This window comes from Embiotoca jacksoni, unplaced genomic scaffold (assembly GCF_022577435.1).
Source record: "Embiotoca jacksoni isolate LCO1_2020_lvr unplaced genomic scaffold, fEmbJac1.0.p SCAF_65, whole genome shotgun sequence".
Lineage (NCBI taxonomy): Eukaryota > Metazoa > Chordata > Actinopteri > Embiotocidae > Embiotoca > Embiotoca jacksoni.
This window is the reverse complement of record NW_027185420.1, coordinates 326871-342500: the sequence shown is the minus strand read 5'-3', so window position 1 is coordinate 342500 and position 15630 is coordinate 326871. Positions and strand designations below refer to the sequence as shown.

The 15630-nt window shown below is 50.7% G+C and overlaps 1 protein-coding gene across 2 annotated transcripts; it reads left to right on the top strand.

Moving 5' to 3' along the window:
- Positions 1 to 338: 338 nt before the first annotated feature.
- mxra5a (matrix-remodelling associated 5a) lies at positions 339 to 15131 on the top strand. Of its 2 annotated transcripts, XM_069175247.1 has the most exons (8): positions 339 to 481; positions 716 to 932; positions 1021 to 1150; positions 1771 to 2161; positions 3933 to 8057; positions 8917 to 9799; positions 10590 to 10916; positions 11787 to 15131. In XM_069175247.1, exons 2-8 carry the CDS (start codon positions 739 to 741, stop codon positions 13348 to 13350), a joined length of 7614 nt encoding a protein of 2537 aa, XP_069031348.1. In that variant the 5' UTR covers positions 339 to 481; positions 716 to 738; the 3' UTR covers positions 13351 to 15131. The 2 variants fall into 2 exon arrangements, with proteins under 2 accessions (XP_069031348.1, XP_069031349.1); XM_069175248.1 differs by lacking the exon at positions 339 to 481 and having other exon boundaries at positions 555 to 932.
- Positions 15132 to 15630: the final 499 nt, after the last annotated feature.

Below are 15630 nucleotides of genomic sequence, written 5' to 3'. Positions count from 1 at the left end.
ATCTGACTCAGCGTTTACAGTCTCTAACTCATCGTTCCTCCGGGGAATGTTTGACGGTATCTCAAGAGTCATATTGTGAGTCAGTCCCCCTCCTCCAGCTCCTCCTCCAGCCTCCTCCCGCTACTCCTGCAGCCTCCTCCAGCCTCCTTCAGCTCCTCCTGCAGCCTCTTCCAGCCTCCTCCCGCTACTCCTGCAGCCTCCTCCAGCCTCCTCCCGCTACTCCTGCAGCATCCTGCAGCTCCTCCTTCAACTCCTCCTGCAGCCTCCTCCAGCCTCCTCTCACCGGAGCAGCGCACTGAGCTCCTGAGTTCGACCCAAACTTCCCTCCTTCTGGATTCTGCATTAAATGTGTTCAGTTCTGGACTGTGATCGTTCCCAGTCTGAAAGTCACCGTCAGAAGTTCCGTTGAGTTTTTTTGTCTTTACGCGCATAGAAATGGAGCACGAGGAGTTCAGTGCGGGGAGGACATCAGGCTTTTAAGGTAGGAGCGTCTGTATTTTACTGCAATGATTTAAGAGGAAGTTCATGGAACATTTCGAGAGCTCTCAGGCTGAAACCTGCCCGGTTTACCGGACTCATTCACCGGGATGGAGTCGGTAAAGTTTCCGCCGGAGCGCTGCAGAGACCAAAGTTCTTCATAAAACTTTCACGAAGACGTATTTTTAATTCCTAAATTCCAAAATCCTGAAGTAAAGCAGCCGCGTTGTGTCGGTAGTTCCTCCACATTCAGCTCCAGGGATGACGATGGATCCTCCTCCCGCCCGCTGCGTCCTGCACACTCTGCTGGTTCTGGTTCTGTTGGACCCCGGCTCAGCCGCCCCCTGTCCCCGGCCCTGCTCCTGCCCGCAGCCCGCGGAGCTCCACTGCACCTTCCGCTCCCTCCTCACCATCCCGGCGGCGCTGCCCCGGCACGTGGAGCGCATGAACCTGGGGTCAGTCCGCTTTCATTTCATGTGTTATATTCGGTTTATATTTATATTTCATGTTTGGCAGCGTGTCCTCTGGTTTCGTGGTTTCCAGCTTCAACAGCATCCAGCAGCTGACAGACGGATCTCTGGCCGGTCTGAGGAGGCTGGAGCTCCTGATGGTTCACGGCAACGACATCCACAGCCTGCCGGATGGGGCGTTCAGGGACCTCAGCTCACTGCAGGTTGGAAGGAAACTGCTCACATTTATTGGCTTCAAGCACAATATGGAGGTTTCCATCAAAAATGTTTGAAATACGGCGGATTTTTATTAACAAAAATTGCGATTTAATTTGGTTTTAAGTGAGTTTTAAGTTTGAATTATTAAAATGAAAAACTTACAATTCAGAGAAAAGATTCAAGAACAGAAAACATTTAATTTCTTCTCTAATTTATTTTCTCTCACATGACTTTTACATCCTTTACTTTACTTTGACATCTTGAATTGTAACGTTTCAATGCTGAAAATGAACCTGAAATCTGATCTCATTTCTAGAAATGAAAGACATCTTTCAATGTGAATCTAAAGGAACGTGTAAAAGGATCTTTGGCATAAAGACAACAATAGAATCTTAATTTACATTTAATCTCTGCTCTCTTTGTAAAAATGATTGAAGTTTAAACAGATTTGATCCTCTGAAATGTAAACACAACAACCACATACACGTGTATGAATGAAACATCACACTAAGTGTAATATTCTGTGTTTTTGAACAAAAGATAAAAGGATCTTCTAGCTAAGATGTGATTGGTGATTAGGTCGATGATGTCATCACCAACACGGACTGTCTTCTTGTGTCTTCAGATGCTGAAGATGAGCTACAACAAGCTGCAGGAGATCAGCCGTCTGTCCCTGCAGGGTCTGTGGTCTCTGACCCGGTTACACCTGGACCACAACCGTCTGCGGTTCATCCACCCGGACTCCTTCCAGGGTCTCACCTCGCTGCGGCTGCTGCAGCTGGAGGGCAACCGGCTGCAGCAGCTGCACCCGTCCACCTTCTCCACCTTCACCGTGATGGGCGTCTTCCACATCTCCACCCTGAGGCACCTGCACCTGTCTGACAACGGGCTGACGTCGCTGCCCTCCGGGCTGCTGGAGGCCATGCCCCAGCTGGAGAACCTGTACCTCCACGGGAACCCGTGGACCTGTGACTGCAGCATGAGCTGGTTCCAGGACTGGAACAAAGCTTCTCCAGGTGACTCTGTTCATCTGAGCCCTTTGTTCTGAGCCGTCTTCACGTTGCAGCTCTAAATGGGTCATTTATACAATCCTGTTTACAAAACAGCAGTGACGCTCGAACTCATATTTAATATAAAACAGACCAAAAACATCTCAAATGTTGAAACTCAGACATTTTATTGTTTTATTCAAAAATCTGCTCATTGTGAATCTGATGCAGCAACACGTCTCTATAAAGTTGTTCCAGGATCATGTTCACCACTGAGCTGCATCAACTCTTCTTTCAACAACACTCTGGAAACTTTTGGGAACTGAGGAGACCAGTTTCTGGAGTTTTGAAAGTGAAATGTGGTCCCATTCTTGCCTGATAGAGGATTTCAGCTGCTCAACAGTTCAGGGTCTCCTTTGTTGTATTGTTCATGTCCTGATGCTCCAGATGTTTTCAATGATTGACAGGTCTGGACTGCAGGAGGCCAGTTTATCAGCGGACTCTTCTACTAGAGAACCATGCTGTTGGAATACGTGCAGAATGTGGTTGGACGTTGTTCTGCTGAAATAAACAAGACCTTCCCTGAAAGAGACGTTGTCTGGATGGCAGCATATGTTGCTCCAAAACCTGAATATATCATTCAGCATTAATGCTTCCTTCCAGATGTTCAAGCTACCCATGCCATGTGCACTAATGCATCCCTGTACCATCACAGATGCTGGCTTTAGAACTGAGCTGATAACAAGCTGGATGGTCCCTCTCCTCTTTAGCCTGGAGGATGCAGCGTCCATGATTTCCAAACAGAATCTCAGATTGTGATTTTTGATTTTTTTTTTTTTGATTTTATACACTTTATTAATCCCCGAGGGGAAATGTCTTCACTACAGCAGGGGGGCTCTCAGGGGGGAGCTGCTGCAGCAGGCTGCCACTAGCGCGGCGCCAGGTAACCTGACCTGAGGTGCATGTTTTTGGATGATGGGAGGAAGCCGGAGAACCCGGAGAGAACCCACGCAAGCACAGGGAGAACATGCAAACTCCATCAGATCCATCAGACCTCAGGACAGTTGTCCACTTCACCTCAGTCCATCTTCAATGATCTCGGTCCAGAGAAGGCGGCGGTGTTTCTGGATCATGTTTCTATCTGGTTTCTTCTTTGGAGAGTTTTAACATCATTTGTGGACGCAGCGATGAACTGTGTTCACAGACGATGGTTTTCACAAGTGTTCCTGAGCCCATGCAGTGATTTCCACTCCAGAATAGTGTGTTTTTAATGCAGTGCTGCCTGAGGGCCCGAAGATCACCACCATCCAATATTGGTTTCCAGTCTTGTCCCTTGTGTTCAGAGATTTCTCCAGATTCTCTGAATCTTTTAATGATATTATGAACCGTAGACGATGAAATCCACTAATTCTTTGTAGTTTTACGTTGAGGAACATTATTCTTAGATTGTTGAACTATTTTCCAACACAGTCTTTCAGAGTGGTGAACCTCTCCCCATCTTCACTGCTGAGAGACTCTGCTTCTCTGAAATCATCTTTTATACCCAATCATGTTACTGAACTGTTGCCATGGTAACCTCATTAGTTGTCAGATGATCCACCAGGTGGGTTTTTATCTTTACACAACTTTTCCAGTCTTCTGTTGACCCTTCCCAACTTTTTAGAGACGTGTTGCTGCATCAAATTCAAAATGAGCCGATATGTTACATAAAACAATAAACTATGTGATATGTTGTCTTTGGTCTATTTTAAATCAGGACATGTAAATGATCATGTTGTGTTGGTCTCTTGTGTTCCAGGTGTCCTGAAGTGTAAGAAGGACCGTTCCCTCCCCGGTGGTCAGCTGTGTGCTTCCTGCTCGTCTCCCCGACACCTCCTCATGAAGGAGCTCCAGGAGGTGGAGGACCTGGTCTGCAGCGGCCCGGTCATCAGCTCCCCCCACCGACCCGACCCCCCTCCTGAGGACGCTGACACTGAGCTGCTGACCCTGCAGCACTTCAGGGCGCCGCTGGGCAACGTGTCCCTGGGTCTGTCTGACGAGCACGGGACGGAGGTGGAGGTGGAGTGTTCTGTCGGGGAGCCCAGAGCGCCGAGGAGGAGCTGGGAGCAGGTCGGTCCGGGTCAGCTGCTCGCCAACATCAGCGTGTCCGTGGACCTGCAGTGTCCCGTGGACAGACAGAAGTACGAGCGGCTGTGGAGGCTGGTGGCGTACTACAGCAGCGTGCCGGCCCACCTGCAGAGAGGCGCCGTCCTGGGGGCGGAGCCTCAGCTCACCTACGTGTACCGGCAGGACTCTGAGCGGGACGCCCGGTACTACACCGGGGTGACGGCGACTCTGAGGGCGCGGCCGGCCTGGCTGATGCAGCCGTCAGCAGAACTGCAGCTCAACCGGCTGCAGTCGTCTGCCAGCGCAGTGCAGCTGGTCCTCAGCACGGCGCTGACGGAGACACTGGACACGGAGCTGCAGCGGAGACAGACCAGGACCTGGGTCCTGATCCGGTCAAACAACACCACCCACACACTGCTCACCGCCATGCTGGGAGCTCCGGCACACATGCACTGTCCCGTGCACAGTTCTGGACACGCGGTCGTCCACTGGAAGCTGCCAGACGGCTCCAGAATGGACGTCCCCAGGGAGGACGTCCCGTCCAGCCGTCAGGGCAGCCGGGTGTCTGTCTCCTCTGACGGACGGCTGCTGGTTAAAGCTGCCAGCCACTCAGACTCAGGAGTGTATTACTGCATCGCCGCGGTGAGCAGAGACCTGTCCGTCCTGGCAGTCCACCTGAGCGTGCAGGAGTCCTCCAGTCCTCCTCCAGGAGAGGAGACGCCCGCCCCGCCTGTGGAGGGACATGCTGGTGACCCCGTGTCTCTGCCCTGCGCGGCGTCCGGGGTCCCCGACGCTCAGATCAGCTGGATCCTGCCGAGCGGCAGCGTTGTCAGCGTCCACACCAACTCATCCAGAGCGTCGGTGTCCTCCAACGGGACGCTGCTCCTCAGACAGACTCAGAGGACGGACAGCGGCTTCTATAAATGTGTCGCCATCAATCAGCACGGCGTGGACACGCTGGCGACTCAAGTCTCCGTCGTCAGGCGTCGAGGACTCGTCAGACCTCTGAGGAGGTTCCCGTCCAGACCTCAGTCCGCCTCCGGGGTCAACACCCAGATCTCCATCCCCACGGGGGACACAGAGGACACTGAGGACGCATCAGGGGACAGTGATGTTCCTCAGGAAGAGGCTCCACTCAGGAGGAGACTTCCTGGAGGCGTGGCCCCAGGTAGGAGGGGCCTCCATCAGTCCAGGAACATGTGGCGGAGGCCGGCGTTGCTCCGGAGACCGACGGGACCGCACGTAGAGGACAGGAGGAGGACTAACGTGTCCAAGAGTAAGATAGACCCCGAGAGGTGGGCCGACATCCTGGCGAAGATCAGACACAGGACCGCCCACAGTACCGTCACACCGGCACCGGGTCGGATCACACCGGAGGAGACAAGGGAGGAGACGACAACAGAGGAGACGAGGGAGGAGACGACAACAGAGGAGACGACGGAGGAGACAAGGGAGGAGACGACAACAGAGGAGACGAGGGAGGAGACAAGGGAGGAGACGACAACAGAGGAGACGAGGGAGGAGACAAGGGAGGAGACGACAACAGAGGAGACGAGGGAGGAGACGACAACAGAGGAGACGACGGAGGAGACAAGGGAGGAGACGACAACAGAGGAGACGACGGAGGAGACAAGGGAGGAGACGACAACAGAGGAGACGAGGGAGGAGACAAGGGAGGAGACGACAAGGGAGGAGACGACAACAGAGGAGACGACGGAGGAGACGACAACAGAGGAGACAAAGGAGGAGACAAAGGAGGAGACGAGGGAGGAGACGAGGGAGGAGACGACAACAGAGGAGACAAGGGAGGAGACGACGACGGAGGGGACAAGGGAGGAGACGACAACAGAGGAGACGAGGGAGGAGACGACAACAGAGGAGACAAGGGAGGAGACGACAACAGAGGAGACAAGGGAGGAGACAACAACAGAGGAGATGACAACAGACGAGACGAGGGAAGAGACAAGGGAGGAGACGACAACAGAGGAGACGAGGGAGGAGACGACGGAGGAGACGACAACAGAGGAGATGACAACAGAGGAGACAAGGGAGGAGATGACAACAGAGGAGACGAGGGAGGAGACAACAACAGAGGAGACAACAACAGAGGAGACAACAACAGAGGAGACGAGTGAGGAGACGACAACAGAGGAGACAACGGAGGAGACGGCAACAGAGGAGATGAGGGAGGAGACAAAGGAGGAGACGAGGGAGGAGACGACAACAGAAGAGACGAGGGAGGAGACTGTAGAGGGGTCATCGGAGGGAGGGACACAACAGGAGTACACAACAACACACACTCCTGTACAATACACACAAACCAACACACCAACAGCTCAAGATACACAATCACACAACATACATGCAACAACACATCGTGTGTTCTTCCTGCTACGCTCCACATCTGGACCTGTGCACACCGGCAGCACATCTTCTCTACAACAGAACCAGAACACCGTCCAGAACCAGGCAGCTGATTGGTCCAGAGCGTCGGAGAGGAGAGAACCTTCAGACAGACTGAATGTTTCCAGCTCTCATCACGACAGAGAAGACTTTTGGAGTCCAATTATCCCCAAAGAATCAGAACCGAGCCAAGAAGAAACTGGAACATATCAGAGTGCGACTGCAGCAGAACCACTGCTGGACTCCATTCTTCAGGCTTTAAAACCTGAAGCGACGCTCCCGACAGCACCTCCCAGAACCACGTCCCCCCCGCCGATCCGACACACCGACTCCAGGAGGAGGAGCGGGGGTCGCAGGAGGAGGCCCAACAGGAGGAAACAAAAGCTGAACAAGCCCACCACGCTGGCCGACGGTCTCCTAGCAACAGTCCGGAGCCCCGCCTCCACGCAGGTAAAAATAGACCCAGTAGAAGTCCCCGTCAGCGGCAGCAGACTGGGTCACAGAGAGAGCTCAGACGTCTCCAGGCCCGACCCGGCGCCGTCCTCCCCGCCGGCACCACCGCGGTCCGAGAGCATGTCAGAACCAGCTTCCTCTCCAAACACGACTCCTCACACAACCCTGCAGCTGTCAGAGAGCGGACCTCCTTCCTCCAGCACTGGCCCGCCTCCTGCTGGACCTGCAGAGGACACTCAGAGTCCCACAGGAGACATCCGACCCGTTTCACATTCACAGACACCAACAGATGGTCATCGGTCCATCCGTCCGTCCTCTGAGCCGGACATCAGAACCATCTCTGGATCCTCCAACAAGCTTCTTAAGGATGAAGAGACCAACACTCCTTCAGTGTCCAGAACCTCAGACCGGACTCCCGGACAGACTCTAAACATGGGAGGAGATGTTGAGGCTCCTCCCACAAGCACCGTCCAATCAGCAGCTCTGTCTGCTGCCTCATCAGGACCGCTACCAGAATCATCCTCCACAGGAGCCACACTGACCCCCGTCACGGTCCAGAGTCAGGACCGACAGATCAGACCAATCAGAACCACATCAGAACCAAAGACAACCCCTAACGTCCAGTCTGCAACACAACCAACAAGCCCAGCTGTCCCAGGGATGACCGGTACCGGCAGTCCGATGTTAACCCAGACCCCCTCTCCTGCTCCGGTCCGGTCCGATGCCTCCTCACACACACTGCCAACAACCACTCAGGATGTTTCCAGACAGCACCGTCCACCCGGACCGGATCCGCCTCCCAGAGGGAAGCCCAGGATAACTCAGAGGAACTTCCAGACGGTTACCGTGACGACTGGAACAGACGCTCAGCTTCCCTGTGAGGCTGAAGGTGAGCCGCTGCCCTTCCTGTCCTGGACCGCCGCCGGTGGGACGTATGACTCCACCCACAGCTCCTCTGGAGGTATGTTTCCACGGCAACGGCACTTCCTGTCTCATACTTCAATATGTTGTTCATGTGTTCTCCATATGTTCTTCATATGTTCTTCATGTTCTCCATATGTTCCTCACATGTTCTGCATATGTTCTCCATATCTTCTTCATATGTTCTCCATATGTTCTCCATATCTTCTTCATATGTTCTCCATATCTTCTTCATATGTTCTCCATATGTTCCTCACATGTTCTGCATATGTTCTCCATATCTTCTTCATATGTTCTCCATATGTTCTTCATTTGTTCTCCATATGTTCCTCACATGTTCTCCATATGCTCTTCATATGTTCACCATATGTTCTCCATATGTTGTTCATATGTTCTTCATGTTCTCCATATGTTCTTCATATGTTCTCCATAGGTTCTTCATATGTTCTCCATATGTTTTTCATATTTTACGTATAAAGTTTAAAACCTACTTTCTCCACTTGAGCAGGGATTTATTCATATTTGACATCTTCAAGTTCAGTTCCAGAGTTCCTGAATAAAAAACCCAAACAGACAAGAACATGAATAAACACTGTTCAGTCCTTCTCAGCTTTTTTATGATTCTTGCACTCAAAATGTTTTATTTTGCAGCAGATTTGAAAAAAAATTGCGACGTAACTTTGGAGTTTTAGTGACTTGTTTTTCAGTAAAGTGTGAAAGTGGTGAATGTGAACCTGGTCCTGTACTGAGCTGCCGTGTAATAAACGTGTTTACTAAAGGTTCTGTTTTAGACCGTTCAGATTCTTCACTGCGGATCAAGAATTCTGTTCATGTTCTTCATTTCTCACCTTTAATGTGACAGAAGACTAAAATCTAAACTTTGTCTTTTGGATCTTCAGGTTCTGCTCAGAACACGCGGGTCCAGAGATTCGAGGTCCATCCCAACGGAACATTAATCATCAGGAAGACCCAGCTGGGGGACCGGGGCCAGTACCTGTGCCGGGTCCAGAACCGGTACGGGTCGGCCCAGACGGTGGTAAACCTGCTGGTTCTGTCCCGGCGTCCCAGTCTCAGAGACGTCACGGTGCCCCTCGGTGGGACGGCGGATCTGGAGTGTAACGTAGAGGGACAGCCGGCATCGCTAGTCACATGGATCCTCCCCAACATGGTCCACATGACCGCCGCCTCAGTGGGCGTGTCCTCTCTGCAGCGCGTGGTCGTCCTAAGCAACGGGACGCTGCGGGTCCACCGGGCCGGCTACACGGACCGAGGCCTGTATGAGTGCAGCGGGGAGGACAGCGTGTCCGTCCATCTCTACGTCCTGGCGCTGCCGCCGGTCATCCACCAGACTCCACATGAGAACTCCACCCTCCCAGAGGGAAGCTCCGCCTCCATCCACTGCTCCGCCTCAGGGGCCCCGCCGCCCGTCATCCGCTGGACCGCCCCCGACGGCGTGCAGCTCACCGCCTCCCAGCTGGTGACAGGACGGAACCTGGTGGTCTTCCCCAACGGGACGCTTCACATACGGGGGCTGGGCCCAGGGCATGCTGGGAGATACGAGTGCTCAGCCAGTAACGCCGTGGCGTCCAGCAGGAGGACGGTGACTCTGAACATCAGGAGGAGTCTGTCCTCCTCCAGGGCCCGTATCACCTCCTCGTCTCCTCAGAGAACCGATGTCACGTATGGAAGTAAGCTGCTGCTGAACTGTGTGGCAGCAGGAGATCCGGCGCCGCGGGTCATCTGGAGGACGCCGTCCAACAAGCTGGTGGACGCTCAGTACAGGTGAGACGAGGACACCTGGATCAGCTGATCAGTGTTATTGTTCTACAAACTGTTTACTAAAGAGGTAGGATGCTGTCTAACATGTAAATACATCATTTTAAACCCATATTTAATTAAAATAGACCAAAGACAACATCACGTGTTGAAACTGAAACATTTAATTGTTTAATAAAAAATATCTGCTCATTATGAATTTGATGGCAACAACACGTCTGAAAAGTTGTGACAGAAAACAGTTTATCAGCGGACTCTTCTACTAGAGAACCATGCTGTTGGAATACGTGCAGAATGTGGTTGGACGTTGTTCTGCTGAAATAAACAAGACCTTCCCTGAAAGAGACGTTGTCTGGATGGCAGCATATGTTGCTCCAGAACCTGAATATATCATTTAGCATTAATGCTTCCTTCCAGATGTTCAAGCTACCCATGCCATGTGCACTAATGCATCCTGTACCATCACAGATGCTGGCTTTAGAACTGAGCTGATAACAAGCTGGATGGTCCCTCTCCTCTTTAACCTGGAGGATGCAGCGTCCATGATTTCCAAACAGAATCTCAGATTGTGATCCATCAGACCTCAGGACAGTTGTCCACTTCACCTCAGTCCATCTTCAATGATCTCGGTCCAGAGAAGGCGGCGGTGTTTCTGGATCATGTTTCTATCTGGTTTCTTCTTTGGAGAGTTTTAACCTGCATTTGTGGACGCAGTGATGAACTGTGTTCACAGACGATGGTTTTCACAAGTGTTCCTGAGCCCATGCAGTGATTTCCACTCCGTCTTGTTTTCCAGTTTCGAGCCGAGGATCAAAGTGTTTTCCAACGGATCTCTGACAGTCCTCTCTGTGACGGACGAGGACAGCGGGGACTTCCTGTGTGTGGCTCGCAACAGGATGGGGGACGACTACGTCCCCCTGCGGGTCAATGTGCTGACCCGACCTGCCAAGATCGAGCAGAAGCAGCAGCGGTCCAGGCAGGAGGTGGTGTACGGGGGAGATCTGAAGGTGGACTGTGTGGCCTCTGGGCTCCCCGACCCGGAGATCAGCTGGGCCCTGCCGGACGGAACCATGGTCAACCCGGTCAAACAGAGGGACGGCACCAGCGGGGGGCGGAGCCGCAGGTAAAAGCTACTTATTAAGAACTTCTGAATTTGAATCCTCCGGTGTGATCGTTTCAAGTTTGGTTTTGGTGAAAGTTTTTTGATTTTGCGGCCCTTTTTCTCCAAAATTATGATGTAATTTTTGGAGTTTTACGTGAGTTTTTTGGTGCTAGAATTGCAGAAATTGGAAAAAAAATTGCAAGTTAAGGAAAAATATTTCAATTATTGTTATGAAAGCTCCCAGACAAAGAATAATCTCTGGTGATTTAGTTTGATAATAATCTGTGGTGACTTCCTGTGTTAATAATCCTGAAATATTCTCCCTGTAACGTGTTTTTCTGTCTGTGCTGAACTCAGAGAAACATCACGAAGCTCAAAGGGATAAAAAAAAAAAAGAGTCTAAAAGTGATGAATCTTTCCAGAACAGACCGTCTGTGATAATATAGAAACAAATAATGCATCTGCTTTCAAAATAAGAGCTTTAGACTGTAATATAGAAACAAAGAATACATCTGCCTTCAAAATAAGAGCTTTACAGGCTTTTAAATCACATTCATGCAACAGTAAAACAAAGTTCAGTCTCTTCCAGCTGGAAGTGGAGAAAACTCATTGAACATGTTCCTCGTTCTGTCAGAAGACCACATTTCAACAATTGTGGAGATTTCTTGATTTTTGGAGGAATCTATCGAAACCGTCATGAGGTTTAATCTTTAAAAGCAGGTTTTAAATCCAAACGTACATGTAAGGTCGGTGGAACAGCGTCCACCGTGTTTGTTAGACTTTTTGAATCGATATCGGATCGTTCAGGTGAAGATGGGTTTGATTGTTGAACCCGTCCCTGAGTGTTGCACCTCGTGGTCTGACCTCGGTTCCTCTCCTGATTCCTCGTAGGTACGTGGTGTTCGACAATGGGACGCTGTACTTCAACGATGTGGGCGTGCCAGAAGAAGGTGACTATACCTGCTACGCCCAGAACCAGCTGGGAAAAGATGAGATGAAGGTCCGAGTGAAGGTCAAGGCTGCGACGGCTGCGCCACAGATCCAGCACAAAGACCAGAAGACGGTCCGAGTGTTCTACGGCGAGACGGTCACTCTGAGGTGTCTCGCCAGAGGTGACCCGGTCCCCAAGGTCAGCTGGATGTCCCCCACCAACCGGCTGATCTCTCCTGCGTTAGATAAATACCAGGTCCTGGACGACGGGACGCTGGTGGTTCAGAAAGTCCAGCGCTTCGACGGCGGTAACTACACCTGCACGGCGAGGAGCGCTGCAGGACAGGACCACAAGGTGACCAGGCTGGAGGTCCTGGTGACTCCTCCCACCATCAACGGCTTCACAGGAACCGCCAACGCCGTCAAGGTGACGGCGGTTCCGGACCAGAGGAGGCTGCTGGACTGCGTGGCGAAGGGAACCCCGCCCCCCCGTGTCATGTGGGTTCTCCCGGAGAACGTGATCCTTCCCGCTCCGTACCACAGCAGCAGGATGTCAGTCCACCCCAACGGGACCTTGGACATCCACTCGGCCAGGAGGGCGGACTCAGGTCAGCTGGCGTGTATCGCCCGTAACGAAGGCGGCGAGGTGCGGCTGCTGGTGAACCTGCTAGTGGAGACGCCCAGAACGGATCGCCGGTCTCTGACGGTGGGGAACGCCATGACGCTGAACTGCTCCTTCGATGGCTCGCCGCTCCGTCACGTCACCTGGATCTTACCCAGCGGCGCGCCTTTACTCAGCGGCACTCGCTCCTCCAAGTTCTTCCACCGGACCAACGGCTCTTTGGTCATCAGCAACCCGTCGGTAGCCGAGGCCGGCGTGTACCGCTGTCTGGGACGTCACTCTGCAGGGCTGCTGGAGCGCAGCATCACGCTGTTCCCGGGCAGGAAGCCGGACATCACCAGCAGGTACAGCTCTCCGGTCCGCATCATGAACGGGGAAACGCTTCTGCTTCACTGTCAAACCTCCGCTGAACCCTTCAAACTGTCCTGGACTCTGCCCAGCGCGGTCGTCCTGAACCGGCCGCAGAGAGCCGGGCGCTACGCTGTGCTGCCCAACGGGACGCTGGCCATCCAGCAGGTGTCGGTGTACGACCGCGGGCCCTACGCCTGCAGAGCTGCTAATGAGTACGGCAGCGCTCTGCTCTCCGTGTCCGTCATCGTGACAGCGTTCCCGCCGCAGATCACCAGCGGCCCGCCCTCCGTCACTTACGCCAAACGTGGAGTGGCTGTCCAGTTAAACTGTGTGGCGACAGGGGTTCCTAAAGTGGAGGTGGCGTGGGAGACGCCGGATAAAACCCGGCTGGCCGTCAGCACGTTGCCTCGCCTGTTTAGGAACAAGTACCTGCATCCACAAGGTTCCCTTGTTATCCAGAACCCGACTCACCAAGACTCCGGCGTCTACCGCTGCACGGCCAGGAACGCCATCGGCAGCGACTTCAAGGACACATTTCTCAATGTGTTCTGAGGTTCACGGCCCATCGGTGTGCTGTACGCCCAAAAACTGCTGATTAAAAGCAACTTGTGTTTTTAATTTCAAAATGTACTGAAAACTGCTGTCACAACGATGAGTTGACTTATGGCTGCAGTGGTATGAGGCCAAAAGATGATGATATTATGTGTCTACTATTCTGTATGTAAATAAAAGCACAATGTGATGATTTGTAACTCATGTAAACAAACTTTTTATTGAAAATAGACCAAAGTCAACATTTTATTGTTTTATGAAAAATATCGGCTCATTTTGAATTTGATGCAGCAACACGTCTCTAAAAACTTGTGACAGGATCAACAAAAGATGGAAAAGTTGTGTAAAGATAAAAAAAAAAAAAAAAAAAAAAAAAAAAGTTACCATGGCAACAGATCAGTAACATGATTGGGTATAAAAGATGATTTCAGAGAGGCAGAGTCTCTCAGCAGTGAAGATGGGGAGAGGTTCACCACTCTGAAAGACTGTGTTGGAAAATAGTTCAACAATCTAAGAATAATGTTCCTCAACGTAAAACTACAAAGAATTAGTGGATTTCATCGTCTGCGGTTCATAATATCATTAAAAGATTCAGAGAATCTGGAGAAATCTCTGAACACAAGGGACAAGGCTGGAAACCAAGATTGGATGGTGGTGATCTTCGGGCCCTCAGGCAGCACTGCATTAAAAACACACTATTCTGGAGTGGAAATCACTGCATGGGCTCAGGAACACTTGTGAAAACCATCGTCTGTTACACAGTTAGTTTGAACATGTTTACAGAGTGTTGTTAAAACAAGAGCTGATGCAGCTCAGTGGTGAATGTGAACCTGTCACAATCTTATTGAGTTTACAAATCATCACATTCTGTATATTTTACATTTTAAACAGCGTCACAACGTTTCTGGAAACATGGTTGTACATTTTTATGTATTCATCACTTCAACATGAACCTAAAAGCTCATCAGCTCATATCTTTGACTTCAAACACGGACAACATCGGACTGACTGAACTTCTTCCTCAATATTAGTTTTGATGAATGACAAGACATCATCTTATAAAGATGGCCGGATGTCTCCAGACAAATCAATCTACCACCAGTCATTTCTGATGTCACATTTGTGATGGAGGAAATATTTAAATATTGATCAGTGGCTCAGTTTCAGAGAGGCATCTTACTGAAACAGGAAACACAGGCTTGAATATTGGAGTCAACAGGAAATGCAGCGTATTGATTGACCATAAAAAGCATGTGACCATGACTGACCCAATCACAGCGTGAGTGTTCCCTCTGATGGGATCCGTCACAACTGGACCACAGATGTGGAAGTAATGAAACGTCTTTGTTTGTTATCACTCAGTGAGGTGGGAAGTCAATCTGGATGAATCAATATCTACTATTGTATCATTAATCATAGAAACTCATTCATTCATCTGGGGGGGAGGGGGGGGGGTCATGTTCTGGTTTCAGGGTATTTCTGACAGCCTCCTCCAGCAGCCTCCTCCAACGTCCTCCGTCCTCCTCCAGCAGCCTCCATCCTCCTCCAACCTCCTCCAGCCTCCTCCAAGCTCCTCCAGACTCCTCCAGACTCCTCCAGCAGCCTCCATTTTAATTTTAATAAATATCCTGGTGCTTTAAGGGTTAATGCCAACATTATAGAGTCAGCTCCCAGTGGAATAAGACTGATCATGTCAGGTAACCGCAGGGAGGCTCCTAAATCTGTTAACACTGAACAAATATGTGCTGAGTGATGTGAATTCCTTCGACCACTAATTGTTCTGTTTGTTTTGACGTGTTTTCATCAGGATTATTAAAAATATGATTTTGTAACAACCCTCCGTCAGACGGACACACCCAGTCCGTCCTTTAAAAGAAGCGTAACTGTCTGAGGACTGTTTTGTGTTGAGAGGTTGACATGATGTTGGGTCTGAAGACGTCTGTCCTTCTGCTGCTAGCTGCTCTGACAGTCAAAGCTGAACCTCATCCAGGATTTGATCTGAGTGAAATCTTCGATAATGATGGTGAGTGACCTTTGATCATCTTTAATATGTTCCAAAACGTCATATCTCAAACTCACACAACAATATCAAACAGGCGAAGTTACACGACGTTTTATTGCAGTTTGTGACTTTGTTAAAATATTTCAGAGTCTGTCTATGAAATTGGAGATAAACATGTTTTCTTTGCACCTGTTTCCTAAAAGCTATAAAATGTAAATAAACACATAATGAAATGATTTTTAAATCACATTTCTAAATTACAAATAGACCAAATACAA